This window comes from Lutjanus erythropterus, chromosome 1 (genome assembly GCF_056507025.1).
Source record: "Lutjanus erythropterus isolate fLutEry1 chromosome 1, fLutEry1.hap2, whole genome shotgun sequence".
Lineage (NCBI taxonomy): Eukaryota > Metazoa > Chordata > Actinopteri > Lutjaniformes > Lutjanidae > Lutjanus > Lutjanus erythropterus.
Window position 1 is genome coordinate 15,300,961 of NC_139317.1, and position 17,515 is coordinate 15,318,475.

Sequence of the window (17,515 nt, forward strand, 5' to 3'; positions counted from 1 at the left end):
AAAAGGGTTATTAAATTACAGTTACTAATAAAAATGTTGGTGATTACAAAGGTGTTCTGTCCGAATATTCTTTTCAGGTAATTTAATGTAACCGCAATAAGTTTCATACAATAAAATTTCAGGTTTACTCTGCCTGGTTTGAATTTATTGTTTTAGGACTTTTTTCAAGCTTTATTGTCCAGTTTAAAACATTTGTTAGAAAAGTAATTTAAAAAGTAATCAAATAAAATAGCTCCATTACACATTACATTTTTAACTAGTAATCTGTAACATATTACATTTCATAAGTAACTGTTCCAACACTGCTGGTAGATAAAGTTTGAGAGCTAGGCTGTGTGATTTGTCCTATTTCCAGTATTTATTCTAAGTTAAGTACCTCCTGGCTTTAGTTTCATATTTAGCGTCCAGATATGAGAGCGGTATTGATCTTCTCCTCTAACTCTCTGCAAGAAAGCAAATAAGTGCATTTCCCAAAATGTCAAAACCATTGCTTTAAGGTTGGGGCCTAGAGAGGGAATTTTGTACTTACGGATCCTCACAAGTTTAGCAATACAAACGAATGTGTGTGTGTTTTGAGGTACCTTGGCAGCGAGGCATCTGACAGCCTCCTTCCTCTGTGTTGTAGTATCACTTGTTCCTGCAGCAGCACTCTGGTTGGGCTGGGAGTCAGCTGGCTGTTTGGAGGCTGCTTTTCCCTGCCTATCCCCACCTGAATGGAGCACAAAGCAACAACAACAAACGCAAAGCTGCCATTTACACTCGTTAGATGAAGTCTCTGGTGTACGCATGGGAATGTCAGGAGTGAAGTCTATGAAGAAACACAATTAATCTGCTGCGATTAATTAGTGCATCTGTAAGCAAGACTGTGCAAAACCACATTAGATGGCAGCAAGAGTGTTTGTTTCAAAGACTGGATTCCTGCACACCTCATGCTCTACCGTGTGTTAAATCAAAATGACAACATACAGCACAGATATCAATCAATAATGCAATGATGCTGAAAAATAAATATCACAGTACTCTTTTTGCCAGCCCATATTTGCGTGATTGTCCACATGCAGCAGCTCACTTATTTAAGATCCTCAGCTAGTCAAGACACTTAGCATTCACAAAGCACTTCAAGGGATAGTTTACCCCAAAATTAAACCTTGGACATTATCTAGTTTCACAGGAGAGCAGTGCTGCAGATTCTGCCAAACAAATTAAGTGAATAGTGACCAGTTTTGAAACATAGAAAGTGCCACAAAATGCCTCCATACTGCTCGTTTGGTGTAATCCAAGTCTCCTAAAACCCTGACGTGCCAAGTTGACTTGAGACACGTCATTTAAACCAAGTTTTTAGCCTAAATCCTCACTGTAGGTCCATAGCTTGAGGCAACGTTCATGTGCACATCGTCTGAACTGTGTGTGTGCTGTGATGGTGTGCACATACAAATGGCTGTAGGAGACTCAGGTTACACCAGATGAGCAGTATGGGGGCATCTGATATTATTTTATTTATTTATTAATTTCTTTCCAGTTGTTTTTTTTTTCATTTGAAAACTGGTCACCATTTACTTCAATTGTTTGGGAGAGTCTGCAGGACTGTTTACTAGTGAAACTCCAGAAGTGTTTTGTGGACTAAAAAAGTAAACCTGACCTTCAAATCAGCATGAGGGTGAGCAGATAATGACTGAAATTTCATTTTTGGGTGAACTATCTTTTATTTCTCCATATAGGACCATCCTAATCCAGACATCTGAAGATTTTTAGAATTTTAGACATGTACAGGATAAACAAAAGATTTACAAGCTTTAGGATCCTAATCTGGAGTAAAGGAGTGAGAGAGGCTCAGTTGCACTTTGAAAACTTTCAGTCCAGATAAAGTTTCAGAGCAAGAGTGTCAATGTAACCATAGAAACGCACTCACTCACTCATACAACTGAATTCCCTCTCCTGCAGCATATATTTTAGGTTAAAGGGCCACGCTCACAAGATCTTTCGTGGGTCTTGGGTTCCCTTCAAGACACGACCGTCCTCCCGCCTACCAGCATAGTGCAAGAGAGGGAGAGAAAGAGACCCTGGCAACACTGACTTAGGCTATGTCTTGTATATAAATCCCAATAATTTTGAAATTCAATTAATTTAATTATGGGCTGCATTTAAACACTATGTCAATTTATAATTGCTTCGTCTTGAGAAAGGTCCTTGTGACTGAAACATCAGCACTTTTTCACTAAATCAATGCAGAGGTAATAAGTATGTGCAGGAACTGACTTTTTTTCCTTTGAAGTGAATTTTTGGGGGCTTTGATTCTCTGCACCACAAAAGAAACCAAGCAAGTGTGTGTGTGTTGCCTTCTACTCATCTTCTATGGTATTCTTTTTGAACACTGTTTAAGCTTTAGCCTTTTCTGTACTGCTTTGCCCTCAGCCTGTAATCTTAACAATATTTTTTTATTGCACTACAGGAGAAGGGTGAAAGAAGGTGATGCAAAACAAATCTATATTTGTGGCTGTTCTTATTGCTCCAGGTGTGTCACATTTTATTCGAAAATCGAAACTCAACAGCATGTCACAGCGTGCTACATGCATTTAATGTGCAAAATCTGGTTGTGGGAGATGTTTCTTTTTTTTCCAGACAAAAGAACACTTCCAGTGCCACTCATGATACGAAAAAAACAACAATCTCAGTCCCCTTACACAACTGCAATCAGCAGAGAAACCTCAGGGGAGAACTTGAAAGAAGAGTGCGTGACCCAGTTACCAACTCCTTCTCAAAAAGCGATATTTCTTCCAGTATCTTGCAAGAATCAAGCTTTACTGGAGCACATGCAGGAGAATGTGTGAATTCAACTTACATTAATGTTTTGAGATGCAAACACAAAAACAAATTACACTGCTGCTGTGAGTAAAAGATAGCAGTCTTACATTTAGGGGAGGAGCCGGGGCTGTGAGGGATGCTGGGACCTCCCTGCGGCGTGCGCATTCCATGACAGCTGAGCGTCACCAGCCGCCAGATGATAGCGGTCTTGCCGGAGCCTGCGTTACCCACGATGACAGCACCACGTCCCTCACAGCTGCTTGTTTTCCTCAGGACCTCCTCCAGACGTGTGAAGAGCCAATCGCGGCCGACGAAAGGTGCGTCCGCAGTGAGGCCGGGGACTTCGAACAGCAGCGGTTTTAGCATGATGTCAGACTGTTTGAATGGCACCAATCTCCCTGGACAGAGTGAGAGGAAAGAGTTAAGGGTATATGAGGATGGTTAATTACGTGTAATTTAAAGGGATACATCAGGTTGTTTAATGTTGGGGTCTATAAAATACTTATCAGTCAGTGTAGGAGCTATATAAGATGATGGCTGGCAGGCACACCCCCAGTTAGGAGAAGCTAATAGGGGTACCAGCATGGAAGCTAAGCAATGTACTGCTGTGGATGGCAAGTTAAAGCAGTGAAAATATTCTAAATATAGTGCACATTTTAAATGATTTAAACTTTTTTAGATGGACCTTTTTTAAGTGGTTAAACTGCCTTTTGTTGCTGACCTTGTCTGCACCCATCCAGCACCTGACATCATTTCAATGTTGTCTTTTGTGCTAAATATGTTTGGCTTGTTGTGGTCTTTATTTTGTCCAAAAATACACATTGCTTGGTTGCTCAGATTCTGTTCAAATTTATCCCACATTTGGACGTTTGTTTCTGATCTCATTTAGCCCTAAGACAGCCATGTGCATTGCCGCAAAATTTGTGTTGTGTTGTGTACATGACATCCAACAACTTAAAAAAAAAAATGCCTAAAGACTCAAATTCATAGGTTCCGCGCATGTGCTCCTCTGTGCTTCACACTTGGGGTGTGTCAACTGGCATCTACTGCAGGTAAAACACTGACTATGAATAAGTTCCTTTTCATCAAATAATCCGAACTATCCCTTTAAGCGGTGACATTGCGGAAGTGCATGCACATGCCACACAGGTCTGCAGATGTTTCTGCACCAAACTATATTTACACTGATTCCACCCCCCTGAGGATAAGCCACAAAATACCTTTGGAGTCATCATTTGTGCGTCCAGCTGTGTTGTGTTTACGGACGGAGCCCCTGTGTCCACCAGCAGCCCTTTGGTTATCCAGATAACTCAAATCCTCCAGGCGAGTAGAGCTGGTTGCTGTACAGAGAGAGCGGGTTGGGAACGGACTGAGGGTGTGAGAGAGATGCAGGAAATGTGCAAAGATACACATGCATACCACACAAGTGTCAAATTCATTGCTCGAGTCAATTATTGTATCCATGGAGACGCACGACATAAACAGTTGTTGCTCTCAAAGATAAATGCTCAGTGCCCTTGAGGAGAGAAGAAAAGAGGAGACAAAAAGAAAAGAAAACAACTCATCTCACGTCGTGTAATCTCGAGCTAACAAGAGTCTGAAATGACCAAATGTTTCATACTGTCTCACACATCAGGACACCAAATTGGTGATAATCACTGGAAACTCATGGCCGGCTGTAATGCAAAAATGTATCAGCTGTCAATAACAGGATTAGACACATTCTTCTAATGACTAAATGAGCCTCGTAAAAAGCCAACACAATAAATAAAATAAAAAACATGTCATGCAGAAGGGCAAGAAACAAAAAGAAAGAGTTGTTTACTCCTACGTTCTCCCATCCATCCACCCACTCAGATTACAGAGTTTACAGGTCAGCCTGGCTTACTTTCTGCAGATTTTAAGACATTTATCAGAGGCTATTGTGAAAAATAAAGAAATGGGCTTTATGTAATCAGCATCTTCTTAAATTTAGTCCTCTGCAAAAATTAATAATCTATTTCTGCTATTATTATTAAACACCAAAACACAGAGTGACAAAAATAGAAAGCTCTGTACACTGAAATGAAACGCAATACAAAAGTCTTGTAGTTGGTGGTGTTGAATCAACTCTATTGTCATTATTGGGTCTGTAGTGTCTGGTGGTTTTGAATTTGATTGTACTGTATTGTTAAGTGTTTCTAATGTTTTGTGGACAAAAAATGTTTTAATATCTTTTGGACAAATTAAGTTGTAGACAAGATATAACAAACATATTTCTAGATTTTGCAGTTCAGTCCTACATCACTATAACCACATGTCCAAAAACAGTCCAAATTCTTTTGATTGCAGGTCATATAAAGGAAAATACAAGTCATGTGGGTAAATGCATGTAAACATGGTTTACATACCTATTTTTTTTAGCATCTTCTCTGTTTTTTTGTTGTTGTTTTTTTAGACAAAGGTTGCAAAAGCTGTATGATGTGTGGTCTACACAGTTTGTGTGCACCTTTTAGAGTGACATGTGTTTAAGTGACCCCCCCCCCCCCCCCCCACACACACACACACACAATTTCACAGGTGAAAGTGCTCATAAGGATTTAGACTTTAATCCAAGATGGAACAACAAGGTGATTGTGACACATGACAGTGTTTATTTTGGCACATGAATCAACATAAAGACAGATTGTGCAGTCTGTCTGTGCACATTTCACTCTCTTGGCTCTACTTTCTTTTGATAAAACAAAAGGGCACAGAGATTGCATGATGGGAAAAAAACAAGAGGCAAGACAAGAATGATGCCTTTACATTTTTGTCATACTTTTTAACAAAGGTGATGGCCAATAATATGGAAAACACTGCCTATACAGTGCATGTCATATTCATATTAAGTCTATTGCTAAAAATCCTTCATGGGCCATTCGACAAAGGGCAGCAGGTCACTATTTGTCCATTTAACACATGTCATATGTAAAGAAGTCTCAGCAAAACTGAACATTTTAATTAGGGCTGAATTAGTTTCAGGGCTATTTAATTACATTGCATTACATCTTACTTTTATTCATTATTTTTGTTTTGTTGTTGTTGTTTTGCCAGCTTTTGCTTTTATTTAATTGTTGCCAGGATTTACCTAGGAGACAGAACACAGATGGATATAAAATACAACAAAAATGGATATAATTCAAAAACTAGACATGCCAGAATGCCCTGGAAAGTTAACTTTTTCTGTAGCTTGATTTATTATAAGCATCCCTCCTCAGATTGAGGCTGCTAGAGGAAAATGTCATTCTTGGTCAGCTGCTTATCTGTCGCTGCGGCAGTTGGCAAGTAAAAAGGTCAAAAACCTCTGTTCTGGTCTAGTCTTAGGCTTTTCTGAGTTCCCTTTTCTGTCTGTTAATGAAGGGGAATCTAATCCAAGTGGTTTATGAATCCAGGCATGGCAGAGAACCAGCTAACTAGATTAGAGTCACTGCAACCGGAAGTGTCTACGCTTATTGGGAACTCTTGGTTTATGATGATATTGGTTTGCTCCTGATTGTATTTATGGGTTGTGTGAACCACACTTTAGCAAATAGTATTGAAATATATATTATTGCTGCCAAATAAGAATCGAGACCCATGGGAAAATGAGTCTGACAGAAGAACTATTCTTATTTTATGAGTTTGCTTTCAATGGGAAGTTACAGACTGGTCTATTTCATTCATTCATTGCTGTAATATGAAAAAAATCCTCTGTAAAATCTGAAAATCTGGCATTACTGCTGCCTCTAATCCCTTCAGAGTGGGATATAAAAAAGGCCTGAGTCACGTTGCACTCATCTTTAAAATACTGTTGATAGAGACCAGTCAAACAGGCTGAAGACAAGAACGTGTGCATCCTCTGGACATATGATGAGCTCATATAAATAATCATGTACCATACATGATAAATGCATTGGACATTGGTAATCTCAGAGGGAGCTGCATGACATCCCTGAGCTGTTACGGGCTTAAAGCTTTAAAGCAGCAATTACGGTCACAGCCTGAAGATACTGGCCAGCAACGTCCTTAAGCATCCTTCGTCATGACAAATCACCAAATCGGTCTACGCTCAGACGTGAGCCACACAACATGAAGTGTGTTTGCGCTCCTTTAACCAATGTTTCATGTTTATTACATGTGCAATTCTGGCCCGTCACCCCTTTTTCTTTATCTAAAACAACAGAGACAGATGCATTGAACCTCCTTGTACAACATACATGGTACATCGAGTGTCACCACCCTTTCAGCACTAGATCAGATCATATTCTGATACATCTAGCCTCCCTGCATGTGTCCATCATCCTGCAGCATCAGCGTGAGAGCGTGGGCGAAAGCTACTGAGGCCATATTATAATTTAGAGGGCTGTTAAGAGCACATGGAACCTGCTCTATAGAGTACCCAGTGGACAATGAAAGGCCCCTTGATGCAAAACAAATCAATCACAGTGTGAAGACAGCAATTATGATAAAAGAAAATAGATTGGGGACGAGCGTATAATAAACCTTGGAACACTACGAACATAAGACCCCTTTCAACAGGTGGAGGAGGGTTTTTAAGGCAGGTGGACGTGGAGGAAATTACCGTAATTGTCAAGCAAGAGCTGAAGTGAAAAATCGAGGATTGAAAGAACATCCACAGTGAGAGGATGAAGAACAGTCTGCAGCAGAACAGTGTGAAGGAGGTGTGGAGTGGGATGAGAAAGACTGCTGACTAAAGACAGCCAGGCCAAATGGCTGAGTGGACCGAGGATACAGTGAATGAGTTAAAACATGTTTTCAGTCGGTTGGACACCGTCAGGGACACCAGGACAGCTCATTCCTCCACCCCTGACAGCCCGACCTGATGGGACACTGCTCACCACCACGTATCCTACACTCACTGCCTACCTTTATGTTCAGTGTATTTGATTATCCTACAACCATTGTTGATCCTTCATCACTCTAAAGGGCAACTCCACAACACTGGGCCAAGCCTCCAGCATCCCTAACAGCATCCACTTCAGGAGCGAACCACCTAACGCTGATTCTACAGAACCAATTCAACCTCCAAGGTATAGTTAAACATTTTTGGGGAAATACCCTTTTCTTATTAGCTTCATGGTGGAGAGTTAGGTGAGAAGATAGATGCCACTCTTATATCTGTTAAACATGAGTCTTCAGCCAGCGCCCAGTTAACAGAGCTTAGCACAAAGACTGGAAACAGTGGGAGACAGTTAGCCTGGTTCTCTCCATAGATATAAAAGCTACCTACCTGGCCAATGTCAATTTTTACTTGCCCCCTTACAAACTGTTTTATTTACAAGTGATTTTCAAATAACGACAAAGGTTAAAGTCAAATTTAATCTAGTGCTGCAACATCTGTCAGAAAACAGTGAAAAATGTCCAAAGTGTTGTAATGTCTTGTTTTGTCAGTCCAAAAGATATCAAGTTTAAGATGATAATAATAAACAATAATAAAGAGAGAAAAGCAGGAAACCTCCACATCTGAGAGGCTGACAACAGCATTTTCTGTCATTTTTGCATTAAGTAACTTGATCAGTTATCAGAACAGTAGCCCAGTCGGACAAGTGAGCTCCAAGAATTACAAGCCCAACAGTGCATTTTACTTTCCCCAGACATGTTGAGCCCTGGATGACCTCTAAAGCTCATTTATATACAAGTTATATATTTTTGTTTAATCTGTGCAAAAACCAAAGTGTAGAAGTTAATAATACACTATTTTACTTGGGGTTATATGTCACTATTTCTTGTCTGGGACCAGCATACAACCTACTGTAACACTCGGGTTTTATAAGGATTAAAGCTACAGTTGGTAACTTACATAAAAATAAAATTTGTCACATTTGTCACATTTGCTGAAAATTTCACTATATCGTTGCAGTAGTATGAGAGAGAAAAATGTGAAAAAATCAAGTTCCTCTGGTTCATCATAATGCTCCTAGTGGCATTTGTAAGAATCCATCAAGCCTGAACAAAAACAGCCAATCAGAGAAGCATCCAAGGTCGCTGTTTTGGGGTGTATTGATTGTTGAGTCTCATTCTGAGGTCATCAAAAACTGGCGTTTCAGTTTGCAAGCTGGCTCTGATTGTTGCAGTGGATTCTTCGATTCCATGGATTCCATATGAGAAGCCAAAGAAACCTGATTTTTTTCACATATCTGACTCATGTACTACTCTCAGAATATAGTGACAGTTTCAGCAAATATATCAAGAATGTTTTTTTTTTTAAACTTACTAACTATAGCCTTAAACAAACAAGATAGAAACAGTTGTTAATGAGCCTTAGCGGTTGCATGGGATGGTGTATTTTGCATGCCGCTTTTAAGGATATTTTGTGTGGCATGTCTACACATTTTAAGCTTTTCATGTGTCACTTAGTGCTCTTTAGTCCTGTGCATTTTATTTTGGACATGGAAACAAAAGTCAGATGACCTTTACCATCATAATCAGGTGATCATCTTTGTCATTTTTGTCATGGTCAACATTGCGAAACTACTTGGTTAGGTCTAGGAAAAGATTATAAAATAAAATAAGTATGTTAATTAAGTAAATAAATAAAGGACATTATGAAACTTAATTAATTGTAGAGATACGAAATACGGTCTCCCGATTGAAAGCATTTGTTTTACCCGACTATCCACCCCAACCCTCCTGCTCATGCAGACTTTGTCTTTGTCACCTGACTTTTTTTTTTTTTTTTTGTCACGACATTCACTCATAAAACGACATCACTGCATAAGTCAGGACAGACTGCATGACATGAACTGACACAGCAAAAGCAAAAATAAGGCAAAATGACTCAAGAGTGGCATGTTATTCATACAGCATTTGGTAAAACCAGGCTGGCTTTACACATGCTGGTAGGCAGCTTCTTGGACAGTGCCAGGCTAGTTGTTTCCGCCTGTGTCCAGTTGTTTGGGTAAGCTAAGCTAACTGCCTGCTGACTGTAACTTTACATTTCATGGACAGATAAGAGTCTCAATGCTGCCATCTAATTCTAATCCAGAATGCAAACAAGCATGTTTCTCAAACTGTATAACTGATCCATTAAAGGACCAATATGTAGCAACTATGCATCCAAAAATGAGTACAGCAGTCAGATGGTGAGTTGGAGGCATATAAAAAGTATGGGTTGAAATCCTATTTAATATATGATCTATGGTTGATGAGTTGTTGCAGGAGTACTGCATGAGCCCAAATCTTAAATTGACAATGACAAGTGAGGATGAGTCCTATTTAGTCAGTTGATCAGCTATTTATAATTGTATATTGTATATCAATGTAAAACTAAACCCTTTATCCTGAAAAAGCCCATTGTTCTGCAAATACACACTCTGGAGTTTAAATTCAGTGACTGCCTGTTTTACTGCCTGTCAGACTCAATTAACATATTTCTCAGTTTAACTGTTATAAACATCTATGTAAAAGATTATTGATGACTTGTTACAACTCATACACAGACACTAACTCGTTCAGCAAACATTCAGCATTAATTTTAACTCTAATTAGCATGAAATGGGCAAAGAAAAACACAAGTTACCAGACCAAGGACCAGAACAGAAATTTCAAAGGAGGATACCATGGCAGTAGCGTTGACCATGACATATCATTGTCATTTTATGATGTATTACAGCACATAAATCACAGATTTCTCCTTTACCTAGAATATGAAGCTGGTCCCTCCACTGTGGAAAATTCTTGTATTGTCTCATTATTAAAAACTAGATGCTCCAGTGCCTTTATAGGTCAGTGGCACTGACCGCTCTCATAATAAATACCTTTAACAGGCTGCCAATGCAGCTTCTTGGACCTCTAGTGAAAGACTCCTTCAACTCGCGAATTTAAACACACTGAAAGCATGGACACTAACAAACACTGGAAAAGAGAAGGAAAGATCTGCACACCAAAAAACTCCTGTTTAAGGTATTTACTTGCCTTATTTGCGTGAGGTTTCGAGCTCCAGGCTCTTCCTCAGACTGCAGAGCCTAGAGCTCAAAACGTCACACAAATAACACAAATAAATACCTTAAATGGGAGCTTTTTGGTGCACGGATCGCTCCTACTCTGTTCAGGTATTTTTATGATCCAGCACCCATCCCGTTGTGCTCACGGAGATGCATGTGTTTTTCATTTTTTTTCACAAACAAACACTAAACATCATATCTGTAGTTGATGCAGCTACTACGCATCATCAGCCTCTGACTTGTTCACAAAGAAAGCGGCACTCCTTCTGCTGACAGCCATCAGATTGCACAATGCTTCCTGCCAAAATGGCCCCAGTCTCAGCCCACTAGGGGGGTGATGAAGCAGGTAACGTGGACTACCTTTTGTATTCCAGTGCTTGCGACAATCAGCATTTATCTCAGGAAACTTTGAGAACATTGTGCTACTTCCATGTTAATGAGAACGCACAGTGCACATGGTCACATAGGATGATGGGGCCTCCATCTATTCTAGATTTTAAATTATGCATCGACTAATTGCAAGATTAAACCTGAACAGCTGTGTTTCTACACATATTAATATATATGGAATATGCTCAGATTGTAATCAACATATTCTGTGTTCATTCGTTTTCTCTGCTGATGTTAATGTTTCTGTTTTACATATACAATGTATTGTACAGGCTACATTTTCATTACACATAATACATTATACATTTTCTGAGATAGTATTTGCGTTAAAATTTAAAGTACTATAAAACCTCTATTTATTTTAGTATTAAATGCGGTGTGTTTTTCTTTGTAGTCGTCTGAAAATATTGCTGAGAGAACAACAAAATTTTCCATCATGGAATAATTAAAGTTTAATTTTACCTCTTGTCTCCTGTCTATCATAATTTATAGGTACACCGTTACTTTATGGTCTAATCTTTCATGAATATGGTGTAAGATTCTAGTGGCTACAGTACTATGTGGCTCGCTTCATCTTTATTCTGAATTTCATCAAGAGTGCCTAAATGAAAGCACCAGCTGACAGAAGAAACTGGCAGGCGTTACTGTGAATCCACTCCTTGGGGAATCTCTTCTTTTGCTCCCACCACAAATGAACTGACATCTAAGGGAAGAAAAAGAGCCGAGTGCACCAGCAAAGATCGTGACTGGAGAGGGAGGGAGGGAGGGGGGTATTTTTATGACAACTGGAGGCCTCCCAGGACATTTAACTGGTACTGCTCACTGTGTGTATCCAGCCTCTGTGGTAAGTAGAGCACCAGCAGCACATGGTTCAACCAAGTTTAGTTCTGCATCGCAGAGATCTGGCAAAATTTATGCTCCTCTCTGGATCAGATGAATAGTTGGGAAATGGCAAGTCAACAACCAATCCAATCAGTTTGTCATTCAGTCAATATTTATCAGTCCATTAATTCATCATGTGGGTCACAGCTGCCACATTCAAACTCTCATTAACCTTCTTCATCTACAAAATAATGCAAGCTTTAGCAACTCTCTCATTAGCTCACAAATGAACACATTATGCTCATTTGTTTAATCTGTACAAAAAACGGAAGTGTGCAAACAGCACCTTGTGGTTTTACGGGGGTTTGTGTGTGGGACTATTTCTTGGCCAGCACCAACCAACAATCTCCGGGGCTGAAAAGTGACACCAAAAACTGCAGTTCCTAAAATGGCCACTTGAAGCCGGCTTCAAAAGTGAGTCAATCCCCATAGACTTCCATATTAAAATGCCCAACTTTAGCAGAACTCAACATGTTTACAGCTTGGTACAGAAATCGGTTCTGGTCTCTGTAGCTAATTTCCCTGTTAATGACAGCTGTACAGGGGGTGAATTTTTATAGCCAACCTCAGCTGTGCCCATTTTCCACTATTTTTGGATTAGCCAGGCATTAATGAAGCCAAGCTCTGCCAAAATGGTGATGACCAGAGACACAATATTGTGAACTTCACAGCCGTTCTTCAGAAACCTTTGGGTGATGTTACAGACACTCCATCAACTAGTATGGCCTGGAACAGTAACTTCTCAGAAATATAATATGCTAATAAGTGAGCTTAGAGGTGCTGGTAGGCTGATTTTGTTCCCTTTGGACCAGTTGTGTCTAGAAGGGAGCCCCAGACCCGTGAAAGATTTCACGAGAGTAACCATTTTAACTGAAACCATGATCTTTGCCAAACCATAACCAGGTTTTTTCTGTCCCTAAACCTATCCAGATCTCAACCCCTGTGTTGTCACATTAAAAACATGAGTTTCTATATGAAATAATGAGTACAAATCTTTCGAGTTTTGCAATTCAAGAGTTCCCTTCCAGACACAACCTTGGACCAAACCGCATTATCCCCTGTTTCCAGTCTTTATGCTACTAGCTTCATATTGAATTGACATGTATTTGGGTGGTATTGATCTTCTCATTAAATTCTATATGCTAGACTTGTCTATGTCAAAAAAAAATTTGAAGATGGTGAAGATGGTGCTAGGAGACCTGTGAAAGCAACACATCTTAAGTTAGCAAAATGCTAGTTAACTGGTAGAGCATGACACCGGAGTGGATATTCACTCCCATCCCATCCTGTTCCCACCAATCCACAGTCAAGTGCCGGCAAAAGCTGATGTTCCCGCTCCTGCCTGCACCTGTTTCCTGTCCCGTCCCGTTCCCATTATCAATAGTGAAATTGACTACCATTAGCTAGCGTTTTGCTAACATTAGCTAACTTACTAACTAACTTTTACAGGTTGTTGTTGATTTCTTTTCAACGTAGACCAACCTAACACACAGCCAAGCATATGTGAGTACAGGAAACGGAAAAGGAGAAAGCTGACAGAGGTTCCAAAGGGGGCAGGACTTAGGCCGGGTCAACTGCAGAGTAACAGGTAAACAAAGGCAAAAAGGCAACTGTACCTGCCACAGAATTTGGACGAGGCATCACCAGAGAGGATGTGCTGTGTAAGTGGTGCTGTGGGAGGGGTCTTTTCGGAGCTGGTGGAGTCCTGGGCTCCATGATGTCAGTCCTAGGTAAGGCCTCATCTGGCTGGGCTGTTAGATTGTCCCTGGTCGGCCCAGGATGGCGGTCCTCGCTTGCATGGCCCATTACAGCACCACTGCCCCCCAGGCCTTCATCCTTAGTCAGAACCTCACTGGAGGCGCTGCGCTCCTCATTTTCGGAGGAACTAGTGATGGTTGCTGAGGAGCATCAAGAAAATATGGGTTGGGTGAGGCAGCCAAGAACACAACATATGGCGTGGAATTGCTTACTTGCATTTTCTTATCAGTTAAAATTGACTAAAGACCCAAATCTAAGCAACGGATTTGACTTCAACTAATCAAGTTTACTCAATCAACAAGAAAACACACCTAACTATTTAACTCATCAATCAATGAGTTTTACTGTACTTGATGAGCCCTTTGCACTTTTTTATTTTAACTATAAATACAAACTCTATTTAGGGAGAAAAAAGTGTCCTATTTTAGGAGAATCAGACCCATAAGCAACAAAGACAGCAGTGTCCCAGTTTTGACAGGAGGGAGCTGAAGCCTTGAGGCTGAAGTGGCACAGGCAATGAAGAGAAACTAGCTGTGGGGTAGGGGTACACATTTGACTTCAAGTGATGTTGCATCTAGTTTCCAATCGAGGAAGGTGTGGCATTTTAGTGACATCAGACAGATTTGGGATTTCTGATAAAGTAAGTGGTTCCACATTGCGTTAAATTAGGCCGTGGATGGTTTTTTTTTAGCTCTTTTTTTCCTCTAGTGATGCATGACTCTGCTTTTGAATGGTCATACTCAGGGTTGGGGGGATTAAAGACATATTCTGATACAGTTGCTAATTATGTGTCAAAAAATGTAGTCAGTACCATAAGAATAACGTAATGTAACTTGATTACTTTCTGTTGACTACATTCAGTCATCAGTACCAAATATGGTCATATGATTAGCCTAATATATATTTATATATGTTCTAAGTTTGATGTAGGTTCATAAATTGTTTGTTTAGCTATTTTCTCATTTGTTGTGTGCAAATGCATGGTTATTATGTGCACTTAATGTAGGCCAAACTTAAAGTAAACTGCCATAAACTTATTCCAGTCTCTGTTGCCTGGTCTGTGTTGCTAACGTTAATGGTTGGTCTGTGTAGCTATCACTGGACATGCTTCACCTAGTGTGAAAACCAATCAGAACTCGTCATTTGAAAAGCTGGTCAAGATTAACCAACAGATACACAGCAGCAACTCTCACCTATGATTCCACTGTCCTTGCTCTCCAGGGTGGAGGTCGGACTTTGAGAAGGAGGCACAGGACTGCTCCCGGTGATGGGCCCAGGAGCAGGACAAGGGGCGGGGCTGGGTACAGGGCTGGAGAGGGTGCCACTGGGGCTGGTGCTGGAGCTGCAGTGCGGTGAAGGTAATGGTAAAGGCTGGGACACAGACTGTCCTCCAGCACTGGTGTTCAAGGTGGACGAGGGGCTCTCTGAACAGGGGGAGGCAGTGCTGCAGGTCAGAGTGGAGCTGGGACTCCCCCCCTGGGCGGAGGTATCACACTGGAAAAGGGAGAGCAGAAAGATGGTAATACATGACCAAGAAGAATTAGGATCAAGTCATTGCTCTCCAAGACACAAGTAAGTCTCAAGTCTTTGCACTCAAGTCCCAAGTTGAAAAATTTGAGTTTCAAGTCCTAAAAAAGTCATAATGTGCTATTCACCAAATGAAATGCCATTTTAAGAGCACAAAGCAGCAGAGCCTTGACTTTCCATTCTTTGTGCAACTTCAAATGTTAAATGAAGTTGTAAGATTTTAAATCATTTAAAAAAAAAATCATGTTTACAAACACAGTATGTCTCTGCAACACTGTGATCGTGATGTATCAACATGACAGTTACAATGTTACCATTAGTTACATTGCTGCTACATTGTTGAAATGTTACAACATAACAGGTATTCTATGGTATTTTTGCAACATCCCTTCAACGTCCTCTGCAAGACGTTCCCTGCACTTTGTATAATGACTGCTGCACAGTGGTGGGCCACAGGGACTGTTAAAAAAAAGTGCTGGCAACAACATTCTAGAACAACTCACTTGGTATGTTGCAAAAGTTACATTGCAACTAAGTTCCTTGAGTAAGTTACTTTGTGATAGTAGGGAAAAGACAATCAAGTGTGTGACTATACTCACTCAAGTGGCCTGTAACATGCTTTTTTTTAATGCCCTATCTTCTGTTGTCCTTGTTTTAAGCACTTATTACATTCTGTGGGGAATGTAGAAAGTATGTTCTAGTCAAAAGGCTCAAGTCCAATTGAAGTCACAAGTCACTGGTGTTAAAGTCCAAGTCAAATTGCAAGTATTTTAATTTTGTTGAGTCTAAAGTAATTTGTGGGTCTGATTTGAGTCTCAGTTATGTGACTCGAGTCCACACCTCTGTCGTCAAGAGGGTTAACGTGACCTGAAGTTGAAGGCAAACTGCAGGATTTCCCCAAAAGCAATCCATAGACTCATACAAAAATAATCTCTCAGCCATCACCCACAACCCACAGCATCTGCATCCACAGAGCAGCCTGCCCTCCGCCTGTACCTTCTTATTTTCTCATTATTTTGCTTCGCTTGGAATGCTTTACCAACTCAAAATGTTGATATTTGCCATCTGGGAATGAGACTAGATAATCAACTATCTTTCTTTACTTTTTTAAAATTTCATTTGGCCCTTTCATGGTCTTACTGGCAGGGCTGCAGGTGGGAGTTGAACCCATGGCCACTGCAGAGGACCCACAGCCCCAACACATGGGCAAATGCTCCACCAACCAAGCCACCCGGCTGCTAATCAACTATCTTTCTTGTGTGCTTACAAACAGCAACTGATAAATCCTGCTTATTCTACCTTAAAGACGTCTAAACACGCTCAACTTGATCAACGCTGCACAAAGAGGAACAGGAGAGAAAGAAAAGAAACATACCTAAGCGTTTCTATCTTCAAAGTGTAGTAAATGAACAGTGTCAGTTGTCACCCTTTGTAACAGTACTCCACGCTGCTATGCTATGACAGTATTTGCCTTCATGCACACTGTTTTGTGTGTTTGTGATTGAGCATGCTTGTGTGCACACAGATGGGAAATGAAATGATAATTCCAGTTATTTTCATCCTGGCTGTCATTTTCCCAGTTTTATATAATAACGGCTGGCTGTGTTCAAAACTAAATCACTCGCTATAGACACTTAGTGCAAAAGTCACTGTGCACACATTCTTCCGTTCCACACAGGGATGATTTCACAAAGACGGAAATGAATTGTGAACATTTTTCACAGATGCCAGGATGCATTTTAAGACTTGAAAATCCAATGAACACAGCATCGGATTGCCTGAATGAGGGTACTAGTTCAAATTAAACATCTAATACCACAATATATGCAAGTCTCAGGGCTTGGGGAATCTGACATTGGATGACAGTACCATTACAGTGTGTGCCACTGTGTTAAAAGGACCTGCTTCCGTGGCTTTTTCGAGTTGAACTGTGTGTGTTTTGGGTAGCAATGTGGAGCAACTGCATGCAAAAGCAAAATACAAAGTAATTTTGAATACAGTAAATCACCATGGTGGAAAAAGCCTCAAAAAATAAGAATCAGGTTGAAAGAAGCTGAGATGGTTTTTCAAAAAGTTGTCACAGTTCCAGCTCAGCAATATCACACCTACTGATGAAGAGCCTTGACCTAAGTCCACTTTTCGAGAGAAGAGAAATGGCCTATACATTATACAAGGAACGTCTGCACAATGTA

At 40.3% G+C, this 17,515-nt stretch overlaps 1 protein-coding gene across 1 annotated transcript in view; it reads right to left on the bottom strand.

The window, feature by feature from the left end:
* The window catches only part of LOC146332747 (protein TANC1-like), a 52,853-nt gene that overhangs the window by 29,473 nt on the left and 5,865 nt on the right, over window positions 1-17,515 (bottom strand). The window contains exons 3-7 of the mRNA XM_084714838.1: window positions 14,990-15,290; window positions 13,655-13,936; window positions 4,023-4,142; window positions 2,910-3,200; window positions 582-709 (exon numbers count right to left, since the gene is read on the bottom strand). Of these exons, the coding sequence (XP_084570964.1) occupies window positions 582-709; window positions 2,910-3,200; window positions 4,023-4,142; window positions 13,655-13,936; window positions 14,990-15,290 (1,122 nt within the window). The remainder of the gene's footprint in view (window positions 1-581; window positions 710-2,909; window positions 3,201-4,022; window positions 4,143-13,654; window positions 13,937-14,989; window positions 15,291-17,515) is intronic.